Source organism: Tursiops truncatus, chromosome 6 (genome assembly GCF_011762595.2).
Source record: "Tursiops truncatus isolate mTurTru1 chromosome 6, mTurTru1.mat.Y, whole genome shotgun sequence".
Lineage (NCBI taxonomy): Eukaryota > Metazoa > Chordata > Mammalia > Artiodactyla > Delphinidae > Tursiops > Tursiops truncatus.
The window spans coordinates 92,796,801-92,811,451 of record NC_047039.1 but is presented as its reverse complement, the minus strand read 5'-3'; the positions used below and the strand labels follow the sequence as shown (position 1 = coordinate 92,811,451).

The 14,651-nt window shown below is 38.9% G+C and overlaps 1 protein-coding gene across 1 annotated transcript in view; it reads left to right on the top strand.

Moving 5' to 3' along the window:
* Positions 1-14,651, top strand: part of SVEP1 (sushi, von Willebrand factor type A, EGF and pentraxin domain containing 1) — a 184,648-nt gene that overhangs the window by 66,068 nt on the left and 103,929 nt on the right. Inside the window, exons 6-7 of the mRNA XM_019946525.3 lie at positions 7,904-8,083; positions 14,259-14,456. Of these exons, the coding sequence (XP_019802084.2) occupies positions 7,904-8,083; positions 14,259-14,456 (378 nt within the window). The remainder of the gene's footprint in view (positions 1-7,903; positions 8,084-14,258; positions 14,457-14,651) is intronic.

Genomic DNA, 14,651 nt, shown 5'->3' with positions numbered 1-14,651 from the left:
GAACCTGAGGCTCCCACATCAGATACAGAGGAACAACAAGCAAAATTGAGAGTACCTTAATTCGCTTCCACTCTTGCCGTCTCCAAGACCTACTTTCCTACTTCTTACGACCACTGCATGGCCAGCTTCCTAGGGTTTCACAAATTGGGTTGAAAGAGAAGGCTCTCTAAGAAGAGAGGGGGACAAGCCAAAGGACTTGAGAACCCCTGCCCGTGAAGCTTCTGAATACAGTATTCCCCCCGTCACCTCGGGTTGCCAGGTGAAATACAGGACACCCGTTTAGATTCAAATTTTAGATAAACAACAAATAACTTTTTAGTATAAGTAAGTCCCATACAAGACTGGAGACCTTCTTATACAAAGAATTATTTGTTGCTTTTCTGAAATTCAAATTTAACTGGATATCCTCATTTGTTTGTTTTTATGCTAAATCTGGCAACATGACCCCCAACACATCCCCTAGGCATCCTTTGGCAATATAGTTTGCTGACGCTTTGACTGTTCCAAGACCCTGTATCACCCAGCTCACTGGAGTAGGGTAAGAAGTTCTGTCTTCTAGTCTTCTCTTAGCTCCCACACCCATAAGGGAAGCCAACCTACTCACAACTTCACGGTCATTTGTGAACCCCAGGAGACATTCACTGTTTGTATTAATCGGCTACCAATACTGAACTCATCTATGAATATGAATTTGCTTAAATCAGGTCCCAGTCCAGACCCTTATCTCTACTTAACAAAAAGGGAAGGAATCAGCAAAGTGAACAAGGGAGACCTGAAAGAAGAGGGGAGAAAAATGGAATCACAGAGATTCAAAGGCAATTACATTGGTAAAATAAGATTAGGATTCCAAGAAATGGGAGAAATCTGAGAGGAGGAAGGTATCTTAGGGAGAAGAAAAAGGTTGCTGGCACAATAAACAGACATAGTCAAAAGCCAAATTAATAAGTTAGAAAATCAACGCAAGAAATCCTTCTGAAAGTAGAGCAACATTTGAAAGATTAGAAAAAAGATGAAAGAATAAAATGACACAAGAATAGTCACAGGAAATAGACTCTTCACAGATTAGGAATCCAGAGAGAGAATGGAGTGGAGGAGAAGCACTAATAGAAGATCAAAGAATATAACCGCAAGCTGAAATCTTGAAAATACACATGACTGAAATCTTTGATAGTCAACTTAAAATCACTTACTGGGTGCCAGAAAGCAAATTATAGAAAACAGATCCATGTCTGGAAATAATCTTATTGAAACTTCTGAAAGCCCTGGAAAAATTAGAAAATTGGGCCTGTTTCACAGTTAGAAATAATATTACCTATAAAGGAAAGGGAATCAGACTTGCCTTGAGCCCGTTATTAGCCATTCTAAATGTTAGAAGATAAGAGTATGTTTCCTGAGAAAGAAAGAATTAGACCCTAGATTTCTAAACTCCGACAAGCTATTGTTTATGTGGGAAAGCAAAGCAAAGACATTCTTAGTCATACAGTCTCAAAGGGTAAAAAGCCTATTACTGAAAAGGTTGATCATAGGAACCTCTTAGAAATATTCCTGTAAAGTTACATAGTTATTAAGTTCTTTGTAAAACCTCTACCCCTTCTTCCAAATACCTCATGGCAGAAGGTAGAAAACATGACATTTTAACTTTCCACTTACTGACCTTCCAAAGAAGAGTGAGAAAATCAGGCAGACATCCCCTTTAGGATAAGGTCTGGCCCTTGCCTCTTTAACCCTCTACAGTCTCCATCCTGAGCCTCGAATCCTACACTAAAGCCTTAAGAAATGGCCATGCCCTCTCAGGAAGCCATCCGTTTGCAAGTTGTTTCAACAGCCTTGATTGTCCAGTCATTCCTTTGGTCCCTGTATATAAGCCCTCCCTGTCGCTGACCTTCTCATCTGGGATGGGATGACCCCTAACCTCTGTATGTGCATCCACAAACCTGTCCTACCCGCATTCTAGCCCTTGTGCTTTGTGTGTGAGGGTCAGTCAGGGAAGCCCAGGAAATACACCATCTGTGCTATGGGATAAGGAACTTTTTAAGAATCAGACCTTACATGATTTTGGAAGGAGCTGGGAAGCAGAAGGTCCAGAAGAGAAATTGGAGGATCAGAGGAGTTACTACCAGTTCAGTCTGAGAATCCAAGCCCACCCAGCTGCTGAAGTGGAACCACAAGGGAGAAGTGCGTTGGGAGGTCTAAGAGAAGCTTTATCTCTCTGTAACCATGCCCTGATGCTCTACATCCAAGAACCCAGCAGTGAGCTTGGGGCCACCTTGGGTCAACAGGGTCAGCAATTGGGATGTGGAGTGGAGGTGACCAAAGACAAGCTGGAACCTACTGTGCATGTGTGCATTTGTCCATCACTGATTCTGCCTGCAGTGATCACTGCCTCTCTTCCGCCTTCCAAGATCAAGTGCAGGTTCTTCTTTTGATCAACCCTAAACTGGCCCACAATAAGGGGATTCTGACAGTGTTTCCCAGCTTAACCAACTTGTTACAATACAAACCACCCTACTTAACTTTAATTAATTAACTCGTCGATCACCTCTGCTGGTCTGTGAGCTCATTATGAGCACAGAACGTATCTTCCCCCACCCCAGCTAATCCTTGGTTATACTTCTGGTAAATGATATGGATAAGTACATTGACAAATAGATACACTGACAGTCTGCTTGTGTCACTTCCCATTATGCAGTCCCATTTTTAAAAAGCAGGCTTGTTGTCTTCTATGCAATTTGCATTGATGTCCCCATATAAGTAAAATAACTTTAATCAAAATAAGAGCGATGCTCCAGGATGTGAACTTTTCTGAGCTCCCTTTCATTTTACCTCCAAAAAGCTACTCCCTAACTTACCAGTGAACGAAGTTGTCCTGAATGAAGGTACTAAGTCAGGCTCTTCCTCCAGCTCCTCATTAAAGGATTTAGTTATAGACATACTTCGTTTTACTGAGCTTTGCTTTATTTTGCTTTGCTGATGCTGCAGTTTTTACAAATTGAAGGTTTGTACTGATAACAACCCCACGTTGTCAGATGATGGTTAGCATTTTTTAGCAATAAACTGTTTTTAAGTAATGGGCGTATATTGGTTTTTAGAATAATGCTAATTTGCACACTTAATAGACTACAGTATAGTGTAAACATAACTTTTATATGCACTGGGAAACCAAAAAAATCGTGGGACTTGCTTTACTGCAATAGTCACTGTATTTGGTGGTCTGGAACTGAGCCTGCAATATCTCTGAGGTCTGCCTGTACTTGAGGTATTGTTCTTTGAAACATATACCATAATTCATTAATTCAAAAACACTTTTCCCCCCACATCTTAACATCCTAAAACTGAGATGTACCTCAACAACCGTGGCGTTAAATCCTTTCACAGACATTACTGTTTCTTTATTAGCAGCTTATAAAATAATGTTGTGCCTTACAATTGGGGCGTCTGGGATACGGTGAAATATGGCAGTTATGTGGGAATTCACTTCTGTTTCAGGAGGGGTAGTGTGGAGAAAGAAGCATTTTACAGGTCTAGAAATCTAATTATAAAGACAGAGGATAAGTTTATTTTTTTTCCTGAAAATCTTTCTAAAAGTGAGGCAGAAATGAAAGACCAGTGTAAAATAGAAAACCTTTTACAAATTTCATGTTACAGCCTAAATGTTTTGTAGGGTTAAATAATAACTAATAGTCTTGATTCTTATTCCTCCTATACATTCTTCATTAAAACACTTACGCTCTGAATTTTATCTGAATTACACATTCCTTTCTAAACTAGTAAGGATTCCTTTGTGGTTTCTCAGTGATAACTAGCTAAACCACAACATGAAAGTAAAGTCAATTTTGTGATAGTATTTTTCCTGAGAAAAACGTTCAGGCAACAGTGAGAACCCTGCATTTCACATCAGATTTATTTTATTTTCAGTATAGAAGCTGTCAAAATTGGGAGAGTGACAGGAAGTGGAAATCTGAGAAAAAAATCTAACGAGTCTTTCCACTGAGAACCAGATCAAGTTCTCACATTGTCTGCTACCTAGTAGACCATTCTCTTGAAAGACTAAATTGCTGTTTTCTAAAAAGACTAAATAAATATTTAAGGATTGCTTTAACATGAATGTCAGTCAAACGTTTATTGCAGAAGTTTTCAGCTTATGGAAATAAAAATAGTTTTGAAGTTGAAACTCATAAATAAGCATGTTCCTATCAAAAATGATAAAAATGGTCATTCTTGGTTGAAAAGGAGTATAAAATGTTTAAGAACTAAATAGGAATTATTACATATGCTTTGTATTCCCTGAGGAGCAGTGCAAGTTTATTAAAACCAACACTTGAGAAGCAATGTAATTTGCATATGTATGAAACACCAGCTCTAATTTACTATCAGTTCTCTTGAGAGATGTTGCAAGTTCATTTCCTCTCAAGTTGGAAAGCTGGAGTCATTTCAGCAGTTTATTGGATCAAAAGCAGTTGTTTAATATGGTTTTCTAGATTTTCTATATCTTGATCATAGTAATTTGTCTCATTCACTTTTAATTCTACCTGGCTCTTGGTATTGTGCTACGCCTGATGAGTGCCCTCAAGAAAAGTCAAAATATGGGAGGCAAAATATTTCTACACCCTTGATGGATACACTCAGTAAAGATTCTACCTACATGGTGGACACACTCAATAAAAATCAAAACGTGGAAGGCAAAATAATTCTGCTCATTTGTCATTAATAGTTGACTTTGGTCCAAACCATCCCAGTGATTGAAAGGCGAGGGCTTATGGTTTAACTTCTAATCTAATTCTTGAATTTTCTCTAAGGAGTAATCAATCCTAAATGAATATTTCATGCACCCAATATTTATGTTCTGCCAACTAATATAATTTGAATGGGTTCCTTCAGAGTAGATTCTGTGAAACCGCGACTTCAGTTGAATATGCACTGAATATTTTACCCCAACTTCCTTTCCTATTATTTTAAAGCTAAGCTTTCATCATAAGTAACTGCATGCTTCATATGAAAAATTGGCAAATGCATAAAAGAAGGAAAAAGACATCTTACCCAGAGTCTCAACAAAGTTCTTGAGTCCCAAGTGATTTTGTTCAAAAATATTTAGAGATCTCTCTGTTGTCTTGTGGCCTTTAGTGTTGCAGGAGTGTTATCTGAGAGAAAAGTGAGATTTGTTCTTTGCAGGGGTTTTTGCTTTTCGTACAATGCCTGATGCTTATTGGATTATATCTGTAAGCTATTAAAATGAGTATCCACGCCCATCTGTTGGCATATTCAACAAGAATCCACTGTCTTGTGCTCTCCGTATCTCTGTTTATCACCAGGATGTACATGCCATCTGACTGAAAGGGTGCACGGCCATGGGTCTCTGCAGCCCCCCACCTTTCCCTCTCCCTTCCCTGCACTCTCCTTTCCCCACCCTCTTCCATGTCTCCCCCTCCCCTCCTCTTCCTCTCTGTCACCTGCCTTTCTCCTCCTCTTCTCTTCCCTTTCTTCTCCCCTCTCCTTATTCTCCCCTTTTCTTTCCTCCTTTACTGTCCTTCCTCCTTCCTCCTTCTCCTGATTTGAAATCCTGATTTGAGTGGGTCTAAGCTAGAACTGGAGGAAAAGAAGTGTAGAAAGAGCATAAACTCTTTAGAGATAATTTTACCTAAAGAAGAACACATAATAGATTGGAGGCTCCAGTAGGGTATAGAATTTGATGGAGTTGAAGCTCTTGAGGGAATAATCTAGGAAGATAGGAGGTCGTTGTCAGAGGAGAGTGCGTGGATTGGTGCTGGCAAGGTCTAGAGGATAAGGCAGTGGAGGGGAGGCTGAAATAAGGTGAAGGATGTGGTTATTGGTGAAGAAGAGGTAAGGAATATGACTCTGGGGTATTGGAATGATCATCTACATAGATCATGAAATCACCAGCTTATGTGTGTGTGTGTGTGCACGTGTGTGCCAGACAGAGAGAGAGAGAGAGAGAGAGAGAGAGAGAGAGAGAGAGAGAAATATAAAATCATTAAAGAATGAGAAGTGGCCGAAAGGTCAACAGGCAACTGGGGAGCGGGGGTGGGGGTGGGGGGGGAAGGGATGTTTTTCCTCCCTCCAGGGAGCTGGAGGTGTTTAGGAAGAAGGAAGAGAATGATCTGGGAAGGCATTAAAGAGCAGGTCCTGTCTATAAGAGACAATAAGATTTTTTACTAGGATGAGAAAGTAAGGAAAAGTTCATAAGAGAAGTTTAGGATAGGACGGGATTTATTGAGGACTGATGATGTATTCCAGAGGGCAGGTGCATGAGTTTGTGAGTTAGAGTTGGGTCAGAGCTGTGTGGGGATGACCCTGGTAGATGAAGCGATTGTCCTGAACAAGAATATAGGGCCTGCTGGAATTGACAGAGATGTACTCTAAGGCGCTCTATGGGATTTGGGTGGGCTAGGCGGTGGTAGACTCTTGCCGGAACTCAGAGCACAGATGTCACTTGGGAACCTGCAGGAGCAGTCCGAGTACCTTCTTGTAGCTTCTCGGATGCAGCGTTGAGGCAGGAGTGGCAGCGCTGGGGAAATGCACAGTTCTCTGGACAGCCCATGGCACTTCTGCTGCTGGTGGTGCAGAGGCACAGGGCCCTCTCCAGCCTCCAGAGCTTAGTAAATACTCTTCTAGCTCCTTTTTCATGGTGGTTTCAAAGTCCATAGAGAAAGGAAGTGTATCACCAGTTGCAACCTGGTCACTTCTCAGACCAGGGGAACATGATCTGGGCTCACAGGCTCTACCCCTGAGCAAGGTTGGAACACATACAAATCCCATGAGCTGAAAGAGGCGAAAGAGCTTCCCTTGGAAAATTAACAAAGGGAAAATGAATGGATGCTGGGCAGAGGGAATTAGGGTTTGCATATACCTACTGGTATCAGTGACCCAAATAACTAGGTCATAAGACAATTAAGGGTTTGTTTTTCTCTCACCTGAAAGGACAGAAGTAGGTAATCCAAAACTGCTATGATAGCTCATTGTCATCAGAGACCCAGGCTTCTTTTATTTTTTTGCTGTACCATCTTAGTGCATGAGACTTACCCTGTAATATGCTGGGGCCCTATCCTTCATGTCTGTATTTCAGGACAAAAGGAGGAAGAGGGGAAGGCAAGAAAGGTACTCTCTCAACTGATAGTCCCCACTCAAAAGCTTTTCCAGAAGTCCCATACAACCTTAGCGTATATGTCACTGGCTCTCATTTGTTGCGACGGAGGTGGAGAATTGTTATCTTCTAGCTGTGCCTGTTACTATGCTGAATAAAACTGGGAGGAGTGGTTATTGGGTGGGCAACTAGCAGTCTCTGCTGCAGCAGCAAAAACAAACAAAACAATGGTAATGCATAAGTCAATATTATCATCATGAGCTAGGATTTGCAGGAAGCGTCTGGGAAGAAAGGGGTGAAAAAGCTAAAAGGACCAGAATTGTGGCTAGAGTAGAATGCTGCAGTTCAAGATTGCAGAGGCTGAGCAGCTGTCAAGAGTCTGGGATCATTAAAAATCCCAGGATATGCCCATGAGGTCTGAAAACGGAAGTGAACCTGATCTCTGTCCTGGGAAAGACCCCTTCCTTTTGTTAGAACGTAGCCTGGAGAATCACAGCAAAGGCGCAGCTGAGGGCTGCAGGGACCTCCCTTTGTAAACCATCCCCAGTCTCCAGCCATTATTGTCCATTTAGGGCCAGACTCCTTAAACAGCTTAAGTTTCCCACCTGTAGACAGAGGTGGAACACAGTGATGTTGTTTAGGCCATGCATTTGATAAAACATAGGCTTTTAATTATCCCATACTAACTGAAAATATAATGGTGTGTTATTTACTGTTTGTAATGTGTAGGCCTTATTAAATTTATAATTATTATCTTTGTCCTCATTGAGTAGAATATGATCTAATTGTTTTCATTTCACATAGCGAGAACATGCCCTCGTCTCCGCCAACCCAAACATGGCCGCCTCAGCTGTTCTACCGGAGAACTGTCCTATAGGACAGTGTGTTTGGTCACCTGTGATGAAGGGTACAGACTAGAAGGAAGTGCTAGGCTTACCTGCCAAGTAAACGCCCAGTGGGATGGTCTAGAACCCCGGTGTGTGGGTAAGTTCTCAGAAGGCATGGTGCCTTGGATGGGTCATTTCTCTTGCTCTCTGGTTTCTCCTCTTTTCTGTGAAGACCTAGAACTAAAAACTGACTCATTATGGGTATAAATACACATCCATATGTATAGGTATATGGCGCTGTAGACACATGAACAAATATATAGTTTTATTCCCCTCCACTGGTAAAAAGACTTCTCACCACAATCCAGTTTTCCGAATCCCTAAAGATTACAGCTTCAAATGGGAATGATTTTTGTTTTAATTGGGGCAAATTTGGATGGATTTTTAAACAGCAAATGCTGTGTAATTCCCTCAATTTTTAAAACACAATTTACCTTTACCTTGTTGATGAAAGGACAAAATTATGAACCAGTGAATGTTAAGATGGGCCGTAAAATTCTCTTTCATCAGAAGATTTTCTGCCTTGTCCTTCACTAAGAGTTGTGACATCTCATGCCTGAAATTGGGTCCAGAATGAATAAACTCAGTAGCTCTTCCAGTTTGCTGCATCTTATACACTGTTGAAACATTAACGATGGTAATGATGATGATGAAATGATAATAACTACCATTAGTGAACCCTTACGATGTCTCAGATACAGTATACCTGGGAGTGCTACCAGGTAAGTCATTAAATAACCAACTTCCAAAATAGGAAGATGAACTATATGTAGGGAATAAATTGAGGTATTCCAGGATCCTAGATGGGAAAACTAGGTACTATAACGATCTCTATTCTTTATAAATTGATTTACAGGTTTATTCTAGTATAATCTAGTATTGGATCCAGGGCTGATAATAAGGGAAGGTGTCACCAGAAAGGATATTGGGCTTTACTGGGGGGTTCAGTAACAGTCCTAGAGTTGACCCTCAGGGTGCAGGCTCAGAAAACTTATAGGGGGGTATTATATATTTAAATAATAATAATAAAAATAACAAGTAAAGTTTATTAACAATGAGATACTTGTCATGACTACTGAAAGACATAGGCCTGACAGGCATAATATTTCCCTGGAGGCAGAAGCTACAAGGATTCCCAAACCACAAACAGACTTAGTTGGCATAAAACCAAGACAAAGGGAGTTAGCTTCTCCAGATAGTTCACAGAATTAAATGAAGATGATGGATCTATCCACCATAAAAAGGCTGCTTTGGCAATGGAACAAAAAATCTCAATAAATCCCTTTAGTTGGAACGTTGTCTCCCAAGATTAGAATTTGTATCTAGATATTAATGTTTACTCCTGAGAATCATCTATTTCACTGGCTCCATGGATGAGTAGCTTTTCTTGTGAGGGACCCAGTCTTTTATTAAAAATGTAATACATTTAATAAGGTTACTCTGGAGTTATTCTTTAAAGAATTTAAATTTAATTATTAAGTTTAACTTAAAATTTTAAAATTCTTTAAACTTTAAGAATTCTCTTTAAAATTATTGCGTACATCCCTGTAATGATTTAAAGTGTATGTCAATCTTGGTAGATTTGAAGTCTAACCATCAAAAGGAAATTATATCCTTATTTACAATTTATTGGGGAACAACTCACCGTAGCCCCCAAATTCTGACAATAACGATAATTACTATGAAATTTTCCACTTAAAAAATTGATAGACATGAATAGAAAGCGTATTGAAGAATAGATAGTTGCAAAACTGGAAAATTTTGAACATGAGGTACAATGAGGGAGAACTTATTCTCACCATCATAAGACAGATTATGAACCCACAGTGATTAAAATAGTACATTAATGGTACAAAGATGCACAGAACAATGGAAGCAAACATGGCTCAGAAACAAACATTATTTTTTGTAGAAGAATATAATATTCAGTAAGGGAAATTTTAGATATCCATGGGGGAAAGAAGCTTATCTAAAAATTAGTCAGTTTTGACTCACCTCATTTTTAAAAATCACTAAGTTAATTTAACTAATTAATTAAATGAGGCAAATTAAGGAGTGAAGTATAAGAAATAATATGGAGAAAATACGGATTTTAATGGAGAAGAACTTCATATAAATAAAAAGGACACTAGATTTGAATACATAAAGATGTAAATTTCTGTACTTCAAATGAACTCTCTGCATTATTAAAATGCAAACAAGAAAAAGTTATTTGAAACACATAAAAAAAAAGTCAATGTCCTTAACATTTTCTGACGTATGAAACTAGACCAAAACACAAAAATGTGAAGACTCCAATACAAAAAGAGATAAAGGAAATGAATTAAATGAACAAAGGAGACGTTTTAAAAATACAATTAAAAAATAAACAAATTGAGAAAATTCTAGAACCAAAGTTATGAGATATGGGTTAAATTATACACTGATAAAATTTCTTAGATATAAATATTTTCATTATTAAACAGGAAGAATGAAAATAACATTAAATTCAAAAGCTACGAAAATAATGATTGCAAGAGAAGTTGAAAGAAGTACATAATAATAATGAAGATGAATTATAAAAGGAGATGGAATGCAGTAGAGTGGATAAGAGGAAAATCTTTGAATAAAGTAATAAAATAAATTTTAAAAAGAAAGAAAAATGCAAAACTAGAATTTTTCCAGGAAGCTATCACAAAGGAATACATGAGGTCTGAGGTTTTTATTTTATTTTTTTAAAATATATTTATTATTTTTGGCTGCATTGGGTCTTCGTTGGTGCGCATGGGCTTTCTCTAGTTTTGGTGAGCGGGGGCTACTCTATTTTTTTTAAATTTTTATTTTTAACATCTTTATTGGAGTATAGTTGCTTTACAGTGGTGTGTAAGTTTCTGCTTTATAACAAAGTGAATCAGTTATACATATACATATGTTCCCATATCTCTTCCCTCTTGCGTCTCCCTCCCTCCCACCCTCCCTATCCCACCCCTCTAGGTGATCACGAACCACCTAGCTGATCTCCCTGTGCTATGCGGCTGCTTCCCACTAGCTATCTGTTTTACGTTTGGTAGTGTATATATGTCCATGCCACTCTCTCACTTTGTCACAGCTTAGGGGGCTACTCTTCATTGCGGTGCACGGGCTTCTCATTGCTGTGGCTTCTCTCGTTGCGGAGCACGGGCTCTAGGCCCGCGTGTTTCAGTAGCTGTGGCACGTGGGCTCAGTAGTTGTGGCTCACAGGCTCTAGAGCACAGGCTCAATAATTGTGGTGCATGGGCTTAGCTGCTCCACAGCATGTGGGGTCTTCCTGGACCAGGGATCGAACCCGTGTCCCCTGCATTGGCAGGCGGATTCTTAACCACTGCGTCACCAGGGAAGTCCCAGAGGTCTGAGGTTTTTAAAAGAATAATAAAATACCGTACAATACATTTATTATGCATGATTTTCTAAGAAAATGAAAATTATTAAATGAATCAAGAAAAAAAGTAGAAAAGCAAGTATATAGTTACCTATGGGTAATTTACAAAAAAATGGAAATGTTATCAGAGTTTAGTTACTACTCCCAAAATGACTGAGGGATCAGTGAAACTCTTTCAAACTTTTAAAAAGCAGTAATTCTCATACCATGTAATTTGGCCCAGTTAGTGGAAAGTTAATCAGTTCATACTATCAAACTATTATTATTCTATTGCCAACCTGACAACTTTTACCAAGAAAGAAATACATATATATAGAAAATACACTAGCAATCCACATTCAAAAGAATGGTCTGCCAAAACGAGTAGAGGTTTATCCTAGGAATGTAAGGAGGGTTTAAAATTAGGTACTCTATCAACATAATAAATTACTTCATTATAAAAAATAGGAAAAATTCATATGGTTGCTCAGTATAAGATAAAAATGTATTATTATCATTTAAAACACATTTTTAATAGAACTCTAAGAAACTCATATTGATTACTGACATAATAAAAAAGTCCATCTTAAATCTGCATCCAGTTATGGAAACAATGTAGACAGTCTTATTAAATCTGGAAAAAGAAAAGGATTCCAGATTCATCCGTATTATTTAGCATTGTTCTCTAAGCTTTAGCTCTTGTAATAAATCATAAGGTTAGAGCTTAGAGGATTCAGAATCATCATTTGTAAACTACGTGTCTACCTCCAAAAAAGAATGAACCTACTTAAAGACTGAGAGTTCATTAAAGTCATAAGAATATCAAATAAACAACTCTTCTATATAAATGATAAACAGAATATATAGAGAAAAATCACATTCAAAAGATCTATAGAAAATATAAAATATGGAAGAATAACCTTAAAGAGAAATGTGTGGAACCTGTGTTACACAAACTACAAAATATTACTGAAAGACAAAAAGAACACCTTAATGTTTTTACAAAATTTTATCAAAATGTAAGTTCTCTCCAAATATATGTATATGTAAAATGCAATATCATCCAATAGCCCAAAAGGGTTTTTCTTTTTTGCCCCCTTTTTGGAATTGGGGATTGACTCCAGGATTCATCTGGAAGAATGTGTAGGCAAAACTCACTGAAATAAGATTGAAAGGGAAGAGTAATAAAGAGTAGTAAAAAGAAAGTAGCTCTACTGGGTTTTAAAATATATACTAAAACTGCAAAAATGAAGAGTATGCAAGAATTGCATCAGATCAATGGGACTGAATAGATTCCAAAACTTACGAGTTTCACGTATCATTAGGGAAGCATCATAGCTCAGTTGAGAAGATAAGATTTATTCAACTGATAATAAAGGAAAATTGGCTAGCTCCTTGGGAAAAACAAAATGAAATTTTCATATGTTTTTAATACACACCAGACACATAAATTCTTCATAGTTTTAAAAATATAAATTAGGGCTTCCCTGGTGGCGCGGTGGTTCGGAGTCCGCCTGCCGATGCGGGGACGCGGGTTCGTGCCCCGGTCCGGGAGGATCCTGCGTGCCGCGGAGCGGCTGGGCCCGTGAGCCGTGGCCGCTGGGCCTGCGCGTCCGGGGCCTGTGCTCCGCGGTGGGAGGGGCTGAGGCGGTGAGAGGCCCGCGTACTATTAACCCATGTATTAGGCATAAAAGCAATGGGAAAAGATTTACCATTAGATTAGAAAAGATTAGATTAGACTATATAAAAACTAAAGACATCATTCGAAAGGTCATAAATAGTAAGAAAGAGAATATTAACAGGGAATAAAATCTTCAACAATTATGACAGCTAAAAGAATAATTTTCTTAATTTATAAATAACATACCTGAATAAATGATTTAAAGTCCCATATAGTTGTTATATTTGAACCACAGATTTGGCCCTGATTTTCCTCTTGGTCAAAGCAAAATAGGAAGTCTGGGCAACCACGTGGTACATACTGTGCAAAAACAAAGAAACATATCAATTTCTCGGGAAAATTTGCTTTTGCTGACCGAGAGGTTTGAAAGCAGTCATTTCAGGGAAGAGGCATGGTTGTGGAATATTTTAGGAGCACACAGGTTCTGCTACTTACCAATTGGGTAGCCTCAGGAAAGTTAACTATGAGAGTTACTATTATGTTCCAGCGCTCTTGTTTGTAAGTGGGAATAATAACAACAGCCCTTACTGCATATGTTTAAATGGGTCTATCCTTGTAAAGCCCTTAGAATAATGCCTGGCATATCACATGGGAAATACAGACTAAAGACGCCAGCAGTGCTCCCAGTAGAATCACTACTACAACGACAAACAAATGTGTGTATGGGGTCGTGTGTGTGTGTGTGTGTGTGTGTGACACACACAGAGACACATGCCCTGCATTAAGTCCTAGTCTGATTTTCCATTCTATCTCCAGTCTACCTAATTCTACCTAATTCATCTGCTATTCTTCATCTGTGCTGAAAATAACATCATTAAGAGTCAAGGCCCTAATTATGACATAGTGATTCTAGGGAGAGTATAAAAGATAGAACCTAATTCACTATTTTATACTTTGTAGCCATAACGTAACATTCTGCAAACTGAATGAAGGTGCTCTAAGCAAATGATAAAAGTCACAGTCGGCATTGATTTAAGTGCTAGTTAGAAATCTTTCAAGATTTTGATGCACCGGCAACATAGCATGAGGTAACTCAAGAGAGACGGTTGAGCGTTATTTACAATACAGCATTTGTTTAGTGTCACATACAGACCTCATTTAGTGACTTATGTCAGTCCCACAGCAGACCAATTGTATTTTTCTCGAGTAAAGCGAATCTGTGACATTTGCAATCTGTGGGAACGCAAATAACATTTTCTTGCTCTCCTACAATAGAGCGCCACTGCTCCACCTTTCAGAAGCCCAGAGGTGTCATCGTGTCACCCCCCACCTGTGGCAAGCATCCAGCCAAACCTGGGACGATTTGTCAGCTAAGTTGCCACCAAGGATTCATTTTATCAGGAGGCAGAGACGAAGTGAGGTGCACCACCTCCGGAAAATGGAGTGCCAAAGTTCAGACAGCTGCTTGTGAAGGTAGGTCCGTACAATGGTCAAGTTAAAAACCAAATTCTATATAATGACACATTGGTGCAGTGTGGGACTGTCCCTCTTTGCTACTTTTGCTGCAAATCTATGGTAAAAGGATAGATGTAACCCCAGAAAATGCTATGAAGATGTCTGTTACAAAATCACGGACTCACAAAATCCAATTACAATGTACCAGGCAAC